This window comes from Tyto alba, unplaced genomic scaffold, assembly GCF_018691265.1.
Source record: "Tyto alba isolate M040663 unplaced genomic scaffold, T.alba_DEE_v4.0 Super-Scaffold_46, whole genome shotgun sequence".
Taxonomy (NCBI): Eukaryota; Metazoa; Chordata; class Aves; order Strigiformes; family Tytonidae; genus Tyto; species Tyto alba.
The window spans coordinates 711593-733281 of NW_024881322.1; the positions used below are offsets into that span (position 1 = coordinate 711593).

A 21689-nucleotide genomic window follows, 5' to 3' on the forward strand; every position below is an offset into this window, starting at 1 on the left:
TGATTTCTTCAAAGCTTTGTTCATCTTTGCTAAAATAAAACCACATGATCCATGTTCCTTTCAAAAGTTCTGGATAAAAGGAATATTAGAGCAAGTCACTGTTCCTGATAGGCCTTCAGTAGCTTTCTCTACTTTAAATTCAGGTACTTTGTAGGTAATATTGGAAACAATTACGTATGACAGTAATGCTTTATGTCTCACAGAGTGTTAGGGCTTTTTGAATATATATATTCATAAGGTGTTTTAAATTACAAAGAAAAATCATTTGTACTTGTTTTTGGCACAGGAGTGTCTCATCTCCTGTCACAGGGTGTTAATTTGGACAGGATAATAAAACACTTGCATAAAAAATTGCTCGTGAATATTAAGCCAAACAGATTCCTTTCAGGGTGAATGTGTTACAGTAAGTAGTGGCTTGTTTTCCAAGAGCCAGTAGGTGCTGGAAGTGGAGGAATTTATAAGCACTGGTGTTTTGCTGTCTCTGAAGTTTTACAACTTTTAAAGTTAGGTCGCATTAGGATTTTCTTGGTTTTTGAAGAAGCTGTTGGGGCTGTGAGATCAGATGGAAGTCATTTGACAAAGAGCGCTTGGAGGAAAAAACTTGGGCTCACCTCTAGCTTGGCTATTTGTAGCGAACAGGCCAGCGTATCGTATCTGTGCTCTCTGGAGCCCAGCCTTGCGACCGTCTAAATGTGCTTTTCTGTTTAACTGGGCAGCAAGTGCCCGCTCTGCCCAGGCCCCTGTCCTGCAGGGAACCGAAGCAGGTGAGGTCCAAGCCCTGGCAGAGGGGTAGACAGGACGTTGTCTGGCTTTTAAGCCCAGTGTCAGATTCGGGAGATGTTTCTGGGTGTTTTTCTTGCCGTGCCACCCAAAACCTGGGGCTGCAGGGCAGCAGGCTTGCGGGGGCGGCTGGGGCAGCCGAGCCCCCGCACCCAGCCAGTGCTCCTCGTCCTGCCGTTCCCCCGCGACAGCTTTGGTCGGGGGGTTGCGTGCAAAGAACCAAAATGGCATTTTTCTTTGTGCCCATCTGGAGGAAAATTTCAAGATCAAATCTTTTGAGTGTCATATTGCTGAGGTTTTAAAATGAGCTTGTCAGAAGCCTTAGTAGAAACAGCATCCTAGTGTTGTCTTAGGGAAGAGTATCTGGGGAGTGGGCACTAACGTACTGCTGAGAAACAGGTCCTTAGTTTTGAGCAGCACCACGTTGTACCTTTTTTCACCTGAATATTTTATGTAAATAAATTCATTTTTCTTTCTGTTTCATGAGTAACTCTAGGAAGAAAATCAAATACAGGTGTTAACAAGTGATTTGTAAAACAACAGTCTGAGCTTCCACAATTAATATCCTCATCTGTATCTTTCACTCTGTGCAGGACATTGCCTGGGGAGGTTAGGCTGTTGAAGACACGGTCTTCATTTTGACTTGAAGATCTGCTTTTTCTGAGTTTGTTCTTCTTAAGGCTTTCATATTAGTGATGAGTTCTTGAGTGCTTCATACTTGTTGTCTGCAGAAGTTGGATCACCTTTTTCTGTTGGGCTGTGTGATCAACTTCGTATGGTAAGGACTCAGACAGGCTCCTCTGCTTTCCTTCCTGATGGGCTGTAATTAAACCCTAGGATAAAAGGGTGCAGAACCTGAATATCAGAACAACTGATCAATCAGTGGGTGCCATTAGCTACCGGTTATATTTTGGTGAAGCACCAGTATATTTGGAGGAGGCTGTTTCCTATTTTCGCTGTATTGAGTAGCACTTTTGAAACTCATACTTCGTTTCAAGTAATGCCCATGTCAGTAAACCAGAAGTCTCTTGAGTATGGATGCACAGCAGGCTCTGCCCCAGAGCGTGTGCAGGCAAAGAGGAGGTTTTGGAGGCTGAATTTTTTGAACTACTCCAGTTGTTCCGTGTGCTGAGACGGTTGCTGCACGAGAGAGTCATTTTTGTTTGTTTGAGCCATTTTGTTTCCTGCCCCGTCAGGCTGGTGGCAGGAGAGTTACTCCTTCGGTGACTCTGGGTGTTAATTTACACGCAGCATGGGACTGAGCTGCGGCAGCTTCGGGGGAAGCTACCAGTGTTGGCTTCCCCTGCCTCTTTCCAACTGAAAAGTGGTGACCAAATAAGCCATATAGAGACCCTTGAACCAGCACAGCTCACACTTTCTGTCTGTGGAATTAAACCAAAATAGATGCCATAGACTCCCCACTGTTCTAGTTAGTGTCGTCAGCAATTACCGTAGAGCCCGGCATCGCAATGAGGGGAATATCAAAGCAAGAAAGCAGTAAATTAATATTACCATAAATTTTATTTTCGGCAAGTAAACAAATGAACGCACACTTGCCATACTTTCATTGCAAAGATTCCAGTAATGTTAATGATCAAAAGTGTGGAATACAAAAGAGCAGTGTTATTGATAACTTGAAAGGTTTTAATTGTCTAAACAAATAGCTTTAAATTCTTCTCTGTCCAGGAGCTTAAGGAAAAGAAAGAAGTGAAGAGTTTTTATTTACCTCTGATGGTAGTATTAAGTATCTTCTAAATCAGAGGAGCTAACCTCAGGACGAGGCTTGCCTGTGCAAGAGCTGCAGAAAACTACTGCCAGGGGTTACGTGACTAAGGAGGCATTTTTCAGCTCTGAGTGAATTCGAGGTATTTCCATAACATTAGCATCTATAGCATGTTGGGTGTGCAAAGAATTTATGACCAGCCCTTACTGACTGTGCCTGCCCTACCACTCCCTGATCATAAGGCCAGAAGCTCTCCCAGCAAACTCTGAACGACAGAGTTTTTGGCTTTTGAACTACTCGCATATCTTGGTGAATGCTTCTGGGACAGCCAATTTCAGAGCTTACCGTGATTGCATCTTTAGAAAAATGCACTGTGGGCACAGAGCTATCGTCTGCGGCATCGAGTTTACCGCTTCCCTGTAGGGTGTACACATGTGGCTGGTTGAAGAGTTTTAACCTCTCAGGCCCTCCAACAAATATTAAATTGCTAACTATTCTTCCATAATGCTATGATGTTGACTGAAATTTGACCCTGGTGCTTGCTGTAACGATTTTCAAAATCTGAGAAGGTTAAATAGTGCTGTCAGTTTTCCAGATGTCTGTTGCAGAAATACTTTTGCTGAATATCTGTGGGTTGAGCTCTAAAGTGCTTAAACTCATCCTCTTTTTTTTTTTTTTTGTTTCCTTCATTATTATATGATATTATCTAAAGCTTGGGTTTTAGTGCAGATAAAGAAATTAACTTGGTTTTTGCCTTTTTTCCATGCCAGCTAACCTTACCATTTATGGCTTTTTTTTCTCTTTTTTTACTTGCCGAAGGAGGAATCCAGTCAAATGGTGTTCCTTAAGTACAAACCAGACCTCTACTTCTCTTTAATTTCTGCTCAAGATCATTGTAATTACTTGATTATTTTCACAGCTGTATCTGAATAAGAAAAAAAAATGCTGTAATTGCCCACTTTTACAAGTTCACAACTCAATAACCTGATGCTGGAACTCTTCCACCTGCAGAAGCCTCATTAATTGCTGTAGGAGTTCCAGCAGCTAAGAGACCTGGGTTTCAAATTATTTCTCTTTTTACGTGCAGTGTTCAAACTAGAGAATCTCTGCAGTAACAAAGGGACCTTTCCCCTGAGAGAGCCTGTCAGTTGTTGGATGAGTGTTTGACTTCCAGGTGGATCTGTTAGGAAGACTGTTGTTTACCCAACTCACTACTCCATCCATAGGCCCAAACCATTTTTATTTTAGCTTTTTTGTAAAATCTAGGACTTCATTTCCTGAATGCTGTTCCTAGTTCTAGTTTTGTTTATTTTGGCCTAAGGTTGCATTATTTAATTAGTTTTTATTGAAGAGATGAGTTTTATGTTGCAAGGAACACCACTAAATTATAAGAAGACGGAGTCTTTAAAGATGCCATACTCCAGCCATAACTTTGAATTTATTTTGTTATTTTAAAGCAATGTTAGTGCCTGTCTCTAAAGGGTTATGGGAAATTCAAAAGCTTATTTGTTTTCTTTTTTTTCTTGATTTCAGGGCTTTTTCCGCAGAAGTATCCAGAAGAACATGGTTTACACATGTCACAGAGATAAAAACTGTGTTATCAATAAAGTTACCAGAAATCGCTGCCAGTACTGCAGACTACAGAAGTGCTTTGAAGTGGGAATGTCCAAAGAATGTAAGTTGTCTTCAGAAACAATTTATTGTTTGTCATGTCCTACATATATGTGGCAGTCCCAAGGAGAAAAGTATTATGCAATTATGTGATTGAAGCCAGGATCTGCATTCATACGCAGGGAAGGGAGGATGAATTTTGTCCACAACTTCAGACCTGTCCTTCCCAAACTTCTGAGTCCTTAGCTTTGCCATCAGATAAGAACTGCAGCGCAGCACTCTGCCCGCGCGGCGTGGCCAGCCTGTGCGGGTGGGAAAACGCCCAAGCTGGTAATTTTGCCCGGTTTTCTAAAAGAACAAACCCACAGACAACTAGCTGGGAGGCTGGAGGCTCTCCCGTCTGCTGTAGAAATGGCTTCTTGGGGCACGGCGGGAGAGGGGACGGCACGGGCTGCCGAAGCGCGGCCTCGGGCCGCCCTCGGCCCTGCAGACCGGCTGGCGGCTCTGCTGGGCCGCGTGTCAGCCCAGGCTGCTGCTTCCCGAGGGTTTCCCCTGGCTCCGGTGCAGCAGGCACCAGCCTTCCTCCACCTCGGGCCTTCCTCCTCCTCCGCCTCGGGCCTTCCTCCTCCTCTGCCTCGGGCCTTCCTCCTCCTCCGCCTCGGGCCTTCCTCCTCCTCTGCCTCGGGCCTTCCTCCTCCCCCGCCTCGGGCCTTCCTCCTCCTCCGCCTCGCACCTTCCTCCTCCGCCTCGCGCCTTCCTCCTGCTCCACCTCGGGCCTTCCTCCTCCTCCGCCTCGGGCCTTCCTCCTCCTCCGCCTCAGGCCTTCCTCCTCCGCCTCGCGCCTTCCTCCTCCTCCGCCTCGGGCCTTCCTCCTCCTCCGCCTCGCACCTTCCTCCTCCGCCTCGCGCCTTCCTCCTCCTCCACCTCGGGCTTTCCTCCTCCGCCTCGCGCCTTCCTCCTCCTCCACCTCGGGCTTTCCTCCTCCGCCTCGCGCCTTCCTCCTCCTCCGCCTCGGGCCTTCCTCCTCCTCCGCCTCGGGCCTTCCTCCTCCTCCGCCTCGCGCCTTCCTCCTCCTCTGCCTTGGGCCTTCCTCCTCCTCCGCCTCGCGCCTTCCTCCTCCTCCGCCTCGGGCCTTCCTCCTCCGCCTCGGGCCTTCCTCCTCTGCCTCGCGCCTTCCTCCTCTGCCTCGGGCCTTCCTCCTCCTCCGCCTCGGGCCTTCCTCCTCCTCCGCCTCATGCCTTCCTCCTCCTCTGCCTCGGGCCTTCCTCCTCCTCCGCCTCGCGCCTTCCTCCTCCTCCGCCTCGGGCCTTCCTCCTCTGCCTCGGGCCTTCCTCCTCCTCCTCCTCGCGTGCGCACCAGTGCAGGTGCCTGTGCCGCCGTCCTCCTCTTAGCGGTAGCACCGGTTTGCGCCCATTTACAAAACTTCTGGTGCCACGGCCTCGAGACTTCTGCTCTTACTGCTTGGAGCCTCTCTGAGAGGCGAAACGAGCTGGCAAATGCTCTCCTAAACCTGCAAAGCCAGCAAACCTCGCTATGTAAAAGTGCTGCCAAGTGCACAAAAGACACAAAGGATTTTCCTCTCCCTTCTTTCCTAGAAATCCCTGGTTTGCCCTTTAACTTTTTTAGATTATATATAATACCATATAAATACGTGTTTTTTCTTTTTCCAGTTTATTGATATCCCTGTCAAGCATGAAAATTTAGCTGAAGAAGCCATCCTCAGTTCCCTATGGGGCAATGCTTCTGAAACTTTCTCATTTGTGATTGGAGTGATTGCAGTAGCAAATGTATCTTTGGTGTAGTGATTTGTTTGATTGTCGAAGGGTTTTACCTCTATCAGTGACGTTCCTGATTTTAGTAGGTCAATTCCTATAATAAATACCACAGAAATTTGCAGGGTGTGCATAAGAGGGAGGGAAAAATGGCCCAACACCACTTCTTTAATTCACCCACTGGAGTTCCCTGGGGAGACTTTCAGACCAGAGGGAAAAAAAAATTGACACTGATGAAATGTCTGACTGAACTGTGATTTAGACCAGTTCTCATCCTCAGCATTTCTCCTTCCTGAATTGTGTGGGAGTTCTCAGTAGTTCCTTTCTCCATACTGGGGCAGCAGCCGAAGAGGGCCCAAGGTCACACTGGTCCCTCCTGCTTGCATCCTATTTCTCTGTCCCACCCTGTCCTTCCTCTTCTCTCAGAGAAAGAGTTTCGAGGAGCAGAGAAAGAACCAGGTACTTCTTTAGTGTTTCCAACTCCTTTTCATGGAAGTCTGAAATTGTGGTTATTGAGAAGGGCCAACATCAAGTTTGAAACAACTGGGGCAGGAGGTCTCTAGGATGTCCATGATTTCACTGTCCTTGTTGGGTTTTCCAGTTTTCTGGTGTGCCTGAAGCGCACTTATCTATACTTACGTACAGATTTACTGGAGTGGAGACTGTGATGGGCGTAAAGGAGAAGGTAGGCTAAATACAAAGATGCACAAAGATGTAAGATTGAATGACGAGGATTTTACTGACAGGTATTTGAATGCACATATATCTGTGCACATGAAGCTTTTTTCCTTGATAAAAACAGTATGATGCAGTTTGAAAGAGAAGAAAAAACACTTTTCTCACCTGAGGGCTTATTGGCCTTGAATTGTTAAGGATTTTATCACTGACGTGAAGTAGTAATCTTATTAAATGATGTAACGTCGCATCAGAGTAGGTTTTGGAAATATCGGCAGTATTTTGAACATGTTAACCAGAGTTACTTAGGGTGAAGAATAAAGACTTTACTGCCTTTTAGGTGATGGATTGTTTTCTCCCATAGGATAGCTGGAGCTTTGCCAGCAAGAATTGAGGTTTTGCTCTGCCTGTTTCCTTGGGTGAACTGAGTGAAATTGCCCCTTGGCAGTTGCCTTTATGTCAAACCACTGCAGGCACTGAAAGGGGAATAGCAGGTTGGAGAGGGAACAGAGGATACTGGGGAGAAATGAGGGATGTCCTCTGGCTGCGTTTCTGTAGTAGGCATTTGCAAAGGAATAGAGAAATTATTTTAAATGTCATCAGTTAGAATGCAGTGTGTCTTGTCTTCTGGGTTTAAGAACTAAGTCTGAAATTATTCCATGTCATCTCTTCGTAAACAACAGCTTTTCATCTCTTAAGAGATTTGAAAAACTGTTTTCTTATCTGACCTTCTTTCACACATCTCCGGGTTTCAACTCCGTTTCTTTGGAAGTTTATGTAAACAAAGGCACATTTGTTAGGGGGCTTTTTCTTACCAGATAGGGGGGTTTTCTTTTCCCCCCAGTACCTTATTCACAATTTGGTTTTCTGTCTTCTTTCAGTTCTCTTACCTTGTAAAGTGAAAGCCGTGAACAAAGGACAGAAAAATGTATCAGAGAAATCTCATAGGGAAGCAAGGCTACAATGCTCAAACCAGTTCCAAATGGGGAGAGTAATCGTGGTGGGCAGCTGCAAATAGGAACCCCAAGGTCTGTTCCCAGGAGCTAAGGGAAGGAGTCGATGCCGAATTTCAGTATACAGAATAATCTGCGCTTAAAGGCTACAGTTCTGTGTTTATTTGTTCTGCCTTTAAAGGGCATGCAAAAGTACTTGCATATGGGATTCCTTTAGGGCTCAGCGAGCGTTACACACAGCCATCAGAGATGAGATGAGAACAGGCTGCCTAGCCAGTGTGATAAGTAAGGTTTTAAGAATGGAGGTACAGTGTTTTGGAAGAGAAGAGGTGCTGAGCATTTCCAGCATGCTTTTATCTTCTTTTAGAGAATGGTGTGAGATGGGGAAGGAATGCACCAAATTTGCATTTCTTTATAGGTTGTTTTGTTCTGTAGGGAAAAAAGGTTATCTTCCACCCCGCGTTGCCCCTCAGATCTGATCAAGAGAGGTCAATAACAAGACTGCCTCCAGGGCAGGAGTGGAGCTATTTGCCTTGTGATAATATCTGCAAGACCCGCTGAAACTGGATCCCCCACCAGCGGTAGGGACGGTCCTTCATTGTGCAGCCGCTCTTGCGAAACGTTTGTGCTCCAAACAGAGGAGACAAAGGGTGTGGGGGGAAACGGCCTGGGGACGGCTGGCTTACCGGCCCCCAACAGGGCAGAACACAGCTTGGAGTAAAGCCCTGCTGCTGCCGTTCACCCGATCCCCCTCCTTCAGACACCGCTGGGCTCCTGTCCCTGCAGCCTGGGCTGGGGGGGGGCAGCCTGGCCGCCCCACTCGGGGCCGGGTGGGGGGCTCGGGAGGCCCGCGGTGCTGCTGAGGCTCCCATCCCCACCTCAAACCATTTCTACCCTTCTTGCCCTCCCGGCCGGTTAATTTTTTTAATTAAAGTGTAGAAAATGTAGACAAATGGTGATCACACAGGATTCTCTTTTTTTTTTTTTTTTTCTTCCTCCTGGAGTGCGAAGGCCACTGAGGCCGGCAGTGGCTCGTTACGTGATGGAGAGCCTTAGGGAACTACCCTTTGCCCTTCCATTACGTGATCTCTGAGCGGCTGTAGGAGCACCGGCCCGGCCCGGCCCCGGGTGTCAGCCGGCGGCAGGCGCGCGGTCCCGGGGAGCTGGCGAGGGGGCACCCGCCCGGGGCTGCCGCCTGCGACGGGGGGAGCGCGCGGGCGGCGGGGCAGAACTCGCCAGCGGCAACCGACTCTTTGAGGCAGGATGCTGGAACACGCGCTTTGTAAGGCGAAGCCTGCCCTGAGAGAAAAGCTAAACCGGGTTTATTGCGGGGTACAAGGGGGAGGAAAGCGGAGCTGCCTTCTGCCACAGCTGCTCCGCTTAGCCCAGCAGCACTCTCGCTTCCATCCTCTTCTATAAAATTTGCAGGCTGCAGCGACTGGCACTGTGCTTGATGATCTTTGGGGTCCCCCTCAGACATGCACCCAGCGAGGTGTGATGCAGAGAGGCCCTCCGTACCGTCAGAAACCTTGTCCGCAGTGAGCTCTAACAGAGCAAAATTATTTTTATAAAGGCACAGAATTATTGTCCCAGATTGCTTCGGTGCACTGAAGCAATGTTCAGATTTGTAAATCTGCTTACAATTAACCTCCCTGGAGGGGGAAGGAAGGAGGAAGGGAGGGAAGGCAGGGGAATTACCGTGAAGTGGAGAGAATCCAGTTTTTGTGCTCCATATTTGTGTTTTTTTAAACTTGCACAGAAATGTCTGATACTCTTTTCACAGACTTCAAAGTCTTATAATATTTAAATGTTCATGCTTCTCAGAACATATGATTACATTCTGCTGCTGAACAATAAAATGGATTTACTTATTTTAATTCTGGTTTAAATTGGCAACCAGGAAGCACCAACTTGAAGGACTGTCATGTTTGTATTTTTTATTTTATATTTCTGTTTCATTTTCTTTCAGACTCCTTAGCAAAGTGTGATTCCATCTCCAGTGAGTGGCTAAGCAGAGAGCTAGTCTGCTTAGTTGCATTTGAGAAGTTCATGCAGGTCCCACAGTTGTAGTTTTAAAGTGAATTAATTAGAATGTATGAAATCTTTGTTTAGATGCTCTTACTTGGAACTAGTGAGGTTTTTTATTCTTTTTAGCCAGCAGAAAGCACTGGATTTAAGAACTGCTTCTGCTTTGCTACGGGCTAGATTTTTAACTAGATATGTAAATACCAAAGTGTGGCTGGGGGCTTTTTCAAAAATTCCAGCGTGGTTACCTCGCCTGTTGACTTGCCTTTTTTCCTTGAGAGGCACGAGCTAAATATCAGAGTGGAAATTCCAAAATCCTGAATTCTGACCTGGGACTAATTCTGCTCTCTAAACACGACAAGCCGATTAGACTAGTTTTTGTATCTTGAGAGGTGAAAATGATGAGTCTTTTTACAGGGGCTGGGAGACCTTGTATTGTAAGTGCTTTGAGACAAAAGACGTAGACTGTGAAAATACCAATTAAATTAAGAATTTGAGTATACGGGTAGAGAGGAAACAGTGAAGGAGCCATATGGATCACGGATTTTTTCATTTTGTTCTGTAAAGTTGGATTGGGAGGTTTTTTTCAGTTGCTGATCGGATAGGAATGCTTGTATTTATTTTTTCAGGCTGAGAAATTGGAAACTTTTAAAAGTTAATGCCAAATGCTCAGTATCACTGATGGGGAGATTTTTAAAGATGAGAGCAAAGCCAACATGGAGGGTCTTCCTGCTACAAAAACCCCAGTGCTATAGTGTCAGTCTGCCCTCTGCCAGAGATAATGGACACTTTGTTATGCTGGGTGGCAGAAAATTATTTATATACCATTAAAATTCTGTTGTACAGAACTGAGTTCTACTTGTTGCCTATTGTTTCCCATGCTTAAACAAACACCTCTTGCTTTTCGCATCAGTTTTGTCTTCAGAGAAGCAGATCTGCTTTGCTTTTCTCCTTTTGGGGTCTGCGTCTTTTGTGCTTTAGCCTTTCCCCCTGATTTTTCATAGCTTTCACTTGCCAGCTTTAATGTTTAAAGGAGCAGCTTAGATTGAATGTTATTATTCATAATTCACTCTATGTTCTGTGAAGATGGTTATGTAATAGCAGTAATTGCATCAACTCACCTAATGAGCTTTCCCTCCAGTGCCATGTACAGCAGATTAATAGCCCATGAATTCATTTGCAGCTCGTTGTGTTTCAGAAAAGTATTTCAGGCAGCAATTAATAAACTGCTAAAGAAAATAACATAAAAAATGATTTTTTTTTTTTTTATTATGTTAACTCTCCAGCTGAACAATTTATTGGCACCTTTCATGATGTGACTAAGTAAATTCTCTCCTAATTCTTCAAACAGAGCGTGATTAGTGAACCCTGCTCGACTCAAGACTCTTTGGTAATTAGTCTGATCTTTATATACTGAAATGTAAGGGGAAAGCACGAATAGCGTCTTAAGGTTCTCTTTTTTTCTTATGTCCATTACCTTTCAGGTATTATGCAAATAGCTGTAACTTTAAGCCATAACACGCTAGTGCTGCAATTTATTTTTTTTTCTCCCCCCCCTTTTTCTTTTGTAGAAAACCCGTAATTGTGTAAGCTAAGAATTGAAGCCTCTGGCCACGACCAGCCCCTGGCACTGCTTGTGTGGTGCTTGTTGTCAGCTCCAGCATCCCAAACCTCCCAGTGGTGGGACTGAGCCCAGAGCAGGGACCCGGGAGGGTCGGGGCGTGCTGCTGCCGGGGGGAAGATAAGCCGGGGCCAAATGCCACGGGGGAAAGGCCCAGAGGGGGAAGGGAGAGCAGGAACCTCCTGCGTTTTGCAGCGTAAGAGGGAATGGGGTGATTGAACTTGCTGGGAGAGGAGCAACAGTGAGACGCCAGGGCTGCAGCCACCTCCGTGGGGGAGATGTTTAGGGGAAGAGGGAGATGCTGTTGAATGTGGCCAATCCTGCCAGGCTGCCCTACAATTACTCTTTCTGACCTTTTTTTTTTTTTTTTTTTTTAACATCTTTATCAAGTTTTTCATGGGTTACATTATTTCTTCTTCAAAAAACCCGTTATCTCCCCCTCCACATCTTGATCCAAAAGAAGCACTAGGCCTTGGCTTGTCTTTGAAAGTTGTAATTTATATAGATATTTTTTTAAAAAACCTTTTCCCTCATTTTGGGATCTTGAGGACTGAGTAAGCATAAAGGGAATTCCTTCAATAAGCTCATACTGAGATTGATTACATGTCCTCAGCTGGAAGTTACATTAAGACTTATTCACTAAGGTATAGCTACTGTGGTGAACTTTTCGTTGGTCTCTGCTGTCTCTATGACAACACGGATCCTGGCAGAAGTTACCAGCCTTCGTCTGCATCCATCAATCCCAGTCCTCGGTGACTGTAAATACGTGCCTTTCTTACATTTTTGCTTAACAAGGTGTTCTATTAAAGTTGTGACACTTCTAAAGTAGTTATGCTAATCATCTGTACTGCAGTACCTGACCAAGCTCTGAAAGAGGTTTGCTTTAAGTAAGAAAAAAGTGTCAGTTAGGTATTAGCGGGCTTTCTGACCACCTCTTGATCTTGTCCCGTGGGAGAAATTCAGCTGAATGGCACCAAGGCCTTCTACAAGCAGCTTCTCTTTCGTTATAGGTGAAACTCAGAGACAACTAGAGTCGGTGAAAAGTGCACCGCACGTGCAGTCTAATTTCTACTCGCGCCTGCAGCACACTCCAGAGGAGTTTGTGTTACTGTTCGGTGCCTCTAGCGAAGTCCTCGGACTTCACCGAACCCTTTTCTTATTTTGAGGTAGCGCGTCTCCTCCGAGCCCGTGGAGAGCCAATGCCTGCCTGTTGATGCGAGCAGCTCCGGTTTCCGTGGTGGTCCTGCCACGTGCCAGCCCCTCCCGAGGTCCGGCTCTTCTGCCAGGACACTTAGCGGCACTGACACCGGCGGAACTTGCCATTTTTTTCATCTCACACCTTGGAGCTTTTTTAGGGGCCATCACATGCTTCCTTCAGCCAGTTTCCCAGTAAAAGGGATTTGGGGCAGAGACCTCTTAGAAAGCTGCTTATTAACAGGGATCTGGTTGTTTCTGTGGCCTTTTTCTGTTATTCCCTGCCCCCGACTTGGTTTTGGGGCATCCCTGGGGGAGTTCTAGCATTATTCCAAATTGCACATCCAGTGACGCTCGCTCTATGCATTCGTGTTGCCATGGCAGGTAGCCTTTGCCTCTTCTTTAATCCAGTCTCCCAGCTGCTTTCACGGCAGGCCAACCCCTGGGTTGCCCTTTCCACCTCGCGCTGTGCCGGGCAGTGCTGCTGCACGAGCGGATGGGCAATCCGGAGGTAGCCTGTCCTTGCCCGGTCCCTGCGCTCCGAAGCACGGGGCTGAGGCCACGCTTGCTTGGTCATGCAGACATAACTGCTGAGACCCCAATCCCATGACCTCAAAAGCTTTGTTTCAGAGCTTCCATTCTTCCTTTATGCACTCAGTTCACGGATTCTTATTCCTCATTCAGATCATTTTCTTGTTCAGGGGCATGGGGCATCTTTGATGCATCTCTCTCTCCTAATTGCCACTGCACCATGCAGGTTGTGCTTTCTATACTGGCACCTTGTGGTTTCTCTGATGGCTGTTTTTTTTTTTTTTTCTCCCTTTGAATGCTTTTTTTTTTTTTTTTTATGGGGGGATGTTGAATCTGAAGGATGGGGAAACATCAATGAGATAAATATCAGTCTGGGAACAAGTAAATTGCCAGTGTCCTGGGCCTTGAAGCTAAACATGGCTTATTTGGTTGTCAGACCAACCTGAAAACGTTATCTACAGTAGCCAGGATTCATGAGAAATGCAGTAAATTGTTCCCAAGAGGTCTGGGAAGTCTGAACTGCAGCGACCCGAAAGTGCCCGAAGGACGTGGTGTCAGGGGAGATGCGTGTTTTGTCCTTCCCCTTAGAAGAGACATGTGTGAGAACATGTACATCTTCCTGATGGTTTATATATCCCAAAACTTACTACTGCATTTTCCTGGTGATCACCTTACTGGAGATGGCCTTGCGTGGGATAGGTGGCTCTGCAGAAGGCAAAGGAACAAAGCTAACGCTGGCCTCTCCGTGGAGAGCGAGTCCCCTGCTGCTGGTGTGGAAGACAGAAACCAGTGAGCTCTCAGAGGCGGTTTAGGAAGATCTCTACGTGAGGTGAGGCCATGGATTTCCCTCTGCTGCTGTCAGGCTCGCGCGGCTTGCTTTCATCGGCTGCCTGAGTTGTTACAGCAGAGGGAGTTTTCCATTGCCGTGCCTGCGATACGCAGCTGACACGTTGCAGCTCCTCCTGCTGGGATGCTGGCCCTAGGACTGTGCTCTAAAAATAGCCTCGGTTTTTAGTTTGACTTGGTATCGCATGCTCAATTTAAAATACAGAGGAACAGTTAATCTCCGGTTCTTCAGCTCTTGCGTGAAAAGCGTACAGAATTTTTTTAAGTTAGATGTCATACAAGCAGTAGAAATACCACCCTTTCTATCCTAACTTCAGTAACACTGCTGTTAATACTAACGGAAGGAAAAGGATAGATCACAAGGCACGGGGATTTTTCATTTCCTTTGACCCAAAGCAAACAGAAACGGTTTTGCCCCATCTCACCTTACTCCAGTACTTGTTTGCGTGCTTACACGTTTCTGAAAGCTCTTAAATTTTTAAATCTAGGTCTTACGAAACGTCTGCCAGTCAGACAACAGGACAGAAAACTGACTTTACCAAGTTGTAGCTTACAGCCCTGCAGCTGATTGGCATTTAATCAGCTGTGGGATCGTTTCCAAGTGCCGTGCATCCATAACCAGTTGGTTATTGTTGATTTAAACTGATTTGGTAAGTAAACGTGAGGAAATTATCTGTCTTTTGGAGATATTTACCTGAATTTCAGAGTTAAAGCTAAGTGGAATTCTTCCTTTCCCCTGGCAAAAAGTGCAACAGAAAGCAAACATGCTTTTAGTTGGATTACAGGCATGGTTAGTCATCTGACAGACAGTTTTAATGGAGTCAGGAAGACATGCTGGGGAAACATGCTGACCTACTTTTCTTTCTTTTTTTAAACTTTTAAGTAAGTGAAATGTTCATTTTAAAACTCCCCATAAAGTTAGATTTTGCTGAAGGAGCTCATTTTGTAATTAATTTATTTACACTTCTGCTTGGGGTATGATAGATGGTTTTGGTAATTGAATTTCATCAGGTTGTTTTTGTTTCTGTTAGGAAATTGGGTTACATCTGAGAAATCCATGTTCTTCCCCCTTTCCAGGACAAAGCAATCGGCTGCAAGTTAATGAATGATTTAAGTCCTATCCTCCGAGGGAGGACTTTACAAACCATTTAAAATGACAGACTAACAAAGCGTGTTACATTTGTATCGTTTTCAACACATTATATTTTTAAACATTTGTCATCTTTAAACGTGTGGGAAGAGGGATTACGGGTAGATAGCGTCATGCATCTTGCATTTGGGATTGTTTTTTTCCCTTGTTAAATAGGTCGATGCTCCACCGTCAGTGCTTTCTTGGAGGCAGAACTCTGTGTATTTAAAGCTGGGGAATTCTTAAACCATAAAACTTGAGAGCCTAGCAGTGAGGGTGGATTAAAACATCACAAACAGAAATGCTAAATTGAATGATACTGGAAAATAAGAGCGAGCTCTTTAAAGACGCTGCAGGCGTTGCATAGCGGCGGGCGCACGTGCAATTCCTCAGCTGGCTCAGGGGTGCCAGGTTACTGCCCCTGGCACCCAGAGGTGCTTTATGCCCTTGGCAGCAACAGACAGTTTTGGTGAAGAGATCACCACGCACTGAAGGAGCGGGAGAGGTCAGCACTCCCTGACTCGCCGGTCGATCCCGAGACGCTGTTTTCACCCGCTCTGTCTCCTCCTGTTCCCATCACTGGCAGGTTTCCTGCGGTCGGTCAGCCCTGGTGCAGTGGCTGCTGCTGCAAATCCTTCGCTTCTCCCCATCTCCCCTGAAAAGAAGTTCTGGTTTCCTTGTTTTCATTTTAGCTCCCAACTAGCTGCTTCCAGTTTTACATTTTGGAAATAGTAACGCAATGTAAGAGAGGTAGAAAAACGGCGAATTGACAGGAATTGCAGGAGCTTCTGGGAAGTAGTATTGCATTTCAAAGAATCCACAAGTTCTGTGTGCTCGTATGAGGCGTAGTACTTGTACTTGCTTTCATACGGTGTGTACTTCTAGAGGACGTCCCAGTGGCAGAGTAAAGATTGAAATTTATTTTTTATTGTTTTAAAAATTAAGTATAATATGTTTATCTTGGCTAATGCCTGAGAGTTTTTTCTATATCCCAAGAAGACTGAAATTGGCGTTGCATGGGTTTTAGCCGTGCAGCAACCTAGGGGCATTAGTGGAGGAGGAGGTGTCAGCCCAGGAAGACAAATCAGCAGGAAGCGAGCGTCCTTATGTGACAGCGGCGGCCGCTTGCACGTTCGGCATCCCTGACTGCACCGTAGCTGTGTGAGCTGCTCCTGACGTACAAGGACCTTCTTCCCCCTGATTTTCCTGACATAGCGCTGCTTCTAGGTGACCCGTGACACCGTTTGATTTGATTCTAGTGGGGAGACAAAGGGGAAGAGCCACTCAAAAAAGCATCGCTCCTGAAATTTTGTCAAGGTGGGGTTTTTCTGATACAGAAGAATTGTTGCTACTGGAAGATGGAGCATTAGATTTAGTGAAGTTGAGCTGCTCTCTGGCAGTATTGGTCTGCCTCTCTCGGGCAGGGAGCAAGCCAGGGCTCTTGTGTTTCAGATTAGAGGTCTCATAAAAATGAGCGTGGAATTCCGGAGCTCAGTGTGCGTTTGGTCTCGTGAGTCCAGGCTGTGCAGTGCCACGCTGCCTGGTTATCCCACTGAGGAGCTCAGGGGTCAAACCCGTACTGTCCAGGTCCCTGTCACAAGTGATGTGGAGAACTTTCAGATCGTAAGAGCCTTTTGACAACATTTTTCTATGAGAAAGATGCATCGTTTGCCCCTTGCTGTAATTCAGAAGAGAACCTTGATGCGTACTTCTTTTTGTCCTCTTTTGGATGCCTCTTCAGGTGAACGCTGCTGCTGAATCAGAACATCCAGAAAGTAGTTTTAAATTGAAAAGGAGTGCAAATAATAATAATTAAAAAAAAAAAAAAAAAAGAAAAAAAAAAGAGAGAGAACAAATAAAAACAAGAGGATAGTTGTTGTTAAGAAAAAGAAATCCTGTTATGTTCAGCCCTCTCCCATAACAAAATGAAAAGTACATGGGGAGAGAAGAGAATAAGCAGAAATACTTTATTCCTTTCATTCTGCAGAAGGCTTAAATCCTGCATGTTCTAAAGAGAGAGTCAAAGCCTTTTCTTGGCAACTTTTCCAGTTGTTTTCTAAGTCAGTTACAGACATTTGACATGTTTATTAGGAACAATTTTCCTACTAGAATTTAAGCATGTCAAGGTGTGATCATACGTAAAACCTTACAGGCATATCAGCTGCCTCCCACAGGGTACGCAGTATTAATCCCCGTGAGTTTTGGGGTCTTCTGTCTTGGCTGTGGGGGACGGGGTGGGAAGCTGACCCCATGGTAAATGGGCCTTGCGGGAATGGAGGAGGAACATTTAACAATATTCCCTAGAAACCAGGGTGTGGGAAGAATAAGGCAGTTAAGAGGAATCACTAGATATCCTGTCCTAACAGTTTATTATATATATTTTTAATGAGTATTTAATCTCTAATGCTGGGTGATGGATTAGAAAAGAGGGGAGTCAGGCCTCTTTCTGTGCATACTTTTATGTTTCCCCTTCATTGAACATTTTCTCTGGGCAAATTGTTTGACTCGAGCTGTTTGGAGGTGTTCCAGCACAACAGAGCTGCACTGAAAAAAAGTAACACTGGGTTGAATCCCAGAACGCAGAGTTGTCAGCGTCATGTTGCGTCCGGGTTTGCAAAACCTTGGGATGAGTTGCAGGGGGGCCGGGAGGGGTCCTTGCTGGCCCTGCTGGAGGTGCGTCTTGCGTCAGGCACTCGGCGCGAGCGCGGAGGAGACCGTCCTGGCTGGGAGGAGGCACCGAGCCTGCGTGTGATGGGGTCAGGGCCCCCTTCCACGTTGATCTGTCACTGGCGTCAGTGAGATAAAGTGGGGTTAGAGACTGCTAGTAATGCCAGGTAATCCTGGGTAATGCCGGGCAGTTGTTTGTAACGTCAGCTGGGCACCACCACCCTCATTTAGTTAAGGACCAGCTGTGTGTTGAATTCAGACTCCTTGCCCGGCCCTTGGCTTCCGTTTCAGACGTCATCTCACGTCGAAGTTGCATCCTTTGTTTTCATACAGAAGTCTGGGAAAACTAGGTCAGTTTATCCAAGTAGAAATTATTATTTTATTGAGTTAACTCTGTGATGACCCGCTGCCTGTTTGCCTTCTCAGAATGAACTCCCTCGTGTGCAGTAAGTCTTGCTCTGGAAGTTGCAGAGGCCTCAGTAATCACTTTGATTTCAAATCAACAATAAAAAGGCTGCTTTTTTTAGTATCTTGCTGTTTCCTGGAAACAAGTGTCTGTCTGCTTTGCTCCTTGTATGATCACTACATCAGGCTGGTCTTGTGTATTGTGAAAGCGCTTAATGTGAAAAGGTTATGTGCTGACTTTACTGGGGATATTTAAAAAATCTTACAGAGAAATCAGGATTTGATGCTGCTTGACCCTGTCTGGCAGAATTAAGCTCTTGAAGCCAGTCCCGTAGTTACTAGCACGTTTCTTTTTTAAATAATCTGGTCCACTTACTCCTGCTGTTCCAGAGCTTAAGACCCAGACAAGAAAGCAATTATATTTCTTTTAAATGAAACAGTAGTTGGAACGTATTTTAAAGAACTTCTTTGGCATTGCACATAAAAGATAAAATATATCAAAATAGACAGTCTGATAATTAGGTGCAGGCTTGTGGAGTGATTCATGTCATAACGTGAGTGCTGAAACAGCTGAGGTTGCTGCAGGTGTGTTAAGGGAATTCGACCCCGTAATGCCACGATGCTTCTACCGCTACATAAAGCAGGAGTACAGATGTCAGGGGAGCCTGAATTAATAGACGAAAAGCAGTATTCCTGGGCGTGAAATATGGACAGGGCTGTGTTTGTTAAACACGCAAGCCATAGCCTTTGTCTCCCGAGCACTTTTGGCTTTGAAGAGTCGCGTTACCTCTCGCGGGGGCAGAGCTCTGGCCGCGAGCTGGGGCTCAGCACCGGGTTCCGCCCTGCCCGGAGGAGGAGAACCTGGGAGGCAGGGGCATTTCCAGCGCCTCGGCCCGCCGGTGCAGTGTCTCGGGGCGGGCAGCGAGACGCTAAAGCTGAGAGCGGATGAACTTGTTTCCCGGCGTCGGCGGGGCCGTTGCGGGAGCCCAGTGACGCGGCCAGGCCGGCGCTCCCAGGGCCCGCCGGCTGGCGTGGCTTGGCCTTCCCGAAATCCTGCAGAGGGAAAGAAAAGAAGTTCCCCCGACCTCACTCCTTTCCTCCTCCTTCAGTTGGCAGCCTGTGAAAGAGCGAGGATGTGATCTTAAAAAAAAAAAAGTACCCCCAGGTCAACAGCAGTTTTTCAGACAGTTTATTCCAGTTTCTCAGCTTTTAGGAAGGGACGGAAAATCAACCACACAATAAAATGCAGTAAGATGCAGTAGTATTGTTTGAGGACGTTTGCTGTTTGAGGAAACATTTCTTTTAGTATTGCAGCAAAACAGTTTTAACGACAGGCACTGTTAATTAAGGAATCTGGCCCAGCTGCAGCCCAGACCCACGGGCAGGTGCAGTTGCCTGCCCACCAGCTGTGTTAGACTGCAGGTCAAGGTGAGGCTTAAGCAGTGAATTTTTTTGGCTGATCTTCCGGCGCTTTTAGGTCCACCTGGTTAAGTAATGCAGTTCTTCCCTTCTCGCACCCAGGCCCCCTCTCCTGGCAGAGCAGGTTGGGGGGGGGCAGCTCCCGGGCAGGGCGGTTGGCCGTGACTGTGGAGCCACACGCCTTGTGTCCCCCCTGCCCACCGTTTTGGGGGGCAGCCCTGGCGCCTTGAGAGCTGGAAATAACCTCCCGATCTTCACTTTTTTTTTTTTTTTTTTTTTTTATGGTAGCAGGAGTATCAACAAACCTTTGTCATTCGGAAGGAATTTATGTAAGTTCATAATGGTGTGTTTTTCCACGTTAGCTTCAGAGGAATAGGTAAATAGTAGCTGAGCTCTTTCTTTGCTTTTATTATCCCTGGCCTAGTGGGAGGCCCGGGCTGCAAGCTGCCGAGGCTGTAACGCCGACTAACGCTGCGATTCAAGACTATGGCTCCCTTTCTTAAAACACCCTGGGAACAACTGTTCCTCCACCTTCATGAGCTCGATTTACGGGTGCGGGAGGCAGTGTGTTCTTTGTGCTTGATGAAGTACACCGCGCACACAGGCCTCTTCAGATGGGTTGTCAGTTGGCAGCTCTCTCGCTAGATGCACCTTTACTCAATTGCACAAGGCACCAGGAGCTACAAATGTGAAATTTAGCCTTGGGGGCAAAACAAAGAAATGAAACTTGGGTACAAATGTGGTGTTATCCATCTGCAGATAGAGATATTAGACCTGATCTCCCACTACGCTACTGTAGTTTTACACTAATAGGACTCTGCTGCAATCAGTGGAGTAGCACCACTGCAAGACAAAACCAGCGGTGGTAATAACTCGGGGTCGTTATTTTTAATTCTGGTAAATAATGTAGGATTGAACCCTGTTTGGAGAAAGCCAAACTGCATTCACTGCGTGAAACCAACCGTAATAGAAGGGAGAGATGCACGCCGTCTTGGTACTGCTCCCGAACTTCTGCTCTTCCTTCTGGGGAGCCACTGCCCGGGGCGCTGAGCAGCCGGGTGCAAGCGAAGGGAAGGGCCCTTCCAGCTGTGACCCCCTTTTCTTTGTAGCCCTTTCATTTGCTGTCCTGTAAAGTCAGTTTTATCATACGTAATCAAAATTTGTCTTGTAGCCGAGACTCATTCATTACATCGAATGAATGTGCCCATTATGGAAAGTTGTTTTGTTGAAGGGGTCTGTTAATGGCATTTGTCAGGCAAGAGGCTGCAATTTGTCATGGTAGGTAGCTTTCCAGCTAAGGAAAGAGCAAGTCATGCTCTGTTCCGCTGTGCGTTTTAGGGTGAGAACTAAAATAGCCAGAGCAGGTTGGAGTGTAGGAAGTGCCACAGTCGGGCCAGGCAGTGGGCAGGAGTGCGGTGTCTGCTCGGGTTCAGGGCCGTGCGCTGCCCTGGCCATCAGCAGCCCGGGGTAATGCCCAACAAACTGGATTCCAGACTTTGGACAGCCCCAGCTTCTCCCGGCTGCAAGGCACTGTACTACCGTGACTGTCTCCTAGGAGAAATCAATGTAATATCGGTAGATGAGTAGACTGATTTACCTTTTGGTGACCCTGGAGAGAAAGGTCAGGTTCAGGATATTTTTACCTGTAATCAGTTATCCATAAAGAGTTAGTGTACCAGGCTTCAAGACTGGAGCACAAAAGGGCAGTTGCTTTGAGAAGGCAGCTCGAAAGGGCACTTGAACAGCTGAAATCAGATGAGACAGGTTTAATGGCCTCTTAGTGATTTCTGACTGAAAGTTCAGAGTTTGAAATTTAGGGATATTTTCTTTACCCCGCCTATGGTAAAACAAATGCACTGCGGCTTAATATAAATTTAATTTCAGGCTGAGTATTTAGAAGTGGTTTTCAACTGCTGTATACGCACTTGATGACTTCAGCTGTAAGGAAGAGGAAGAATAATCACATTGTGTTTGTGGTCTTGTGTATTTTTAGCTAATATTTTAAGACGCTGCAGTTCCAGAAAAGCTGTCCTCCTGTTCCCCAGAGTGTTTCAGTTTAACCAGCTGCGTGCAGAATTTTATCTAGACTGCCGCAGAAGTTACGGGTAAATCCACTGTGATTTTGGCAGTCAGAACAGTAGACAGTAAGCACAATACTTCATTTCCCTGCGGCTTTTAGTTTCGTGGGGACTCTGCCGTAGGCTGCCACTTCAGTGAGCTGCCTGCAGAAGCCCTGTGAGTGAGTTTGCTCTGCAAACCCATTGCAGGTGACATGGTAGATACTAATAAAAATTGCGGGTTTTACATTTAGAGTAAGGGAGTGACTGACTTCATGGAG

The 21689-nt window shown here is 46.3% G+C and overlaps 1 protein-coding gene across 7 annotated transcripts in view; it reads left to right on the plus strand.

Moving 5' to 3' along the window:
- RARB (retinoic acid receptor beta) overlaps nucleotides 1–21689 on the plus strand; it is a 329275-nt gene that overhangs the window by 279401 nt on the left and 28185 nt on the right. For 6 of the 7 annotated variants that reach the window (XM_042806516.1, XM_032996979.2, XM_032996987.2 and 3 more), the window contains one exon: nucleotides 4037–4178. In XM_042806516.1, coding sequence (XP_042662450.1) covers nucleotides 4037–4178 — 142 coding nt within the window. Of the gene's footprint in view, nucleotides 1–3639; nucleotides 3678–4036; nucleotides 4179–21689 lie in introns of those variants that run through there. The other variant, XM_032997016.2, reaches the window with a different exon arrangement.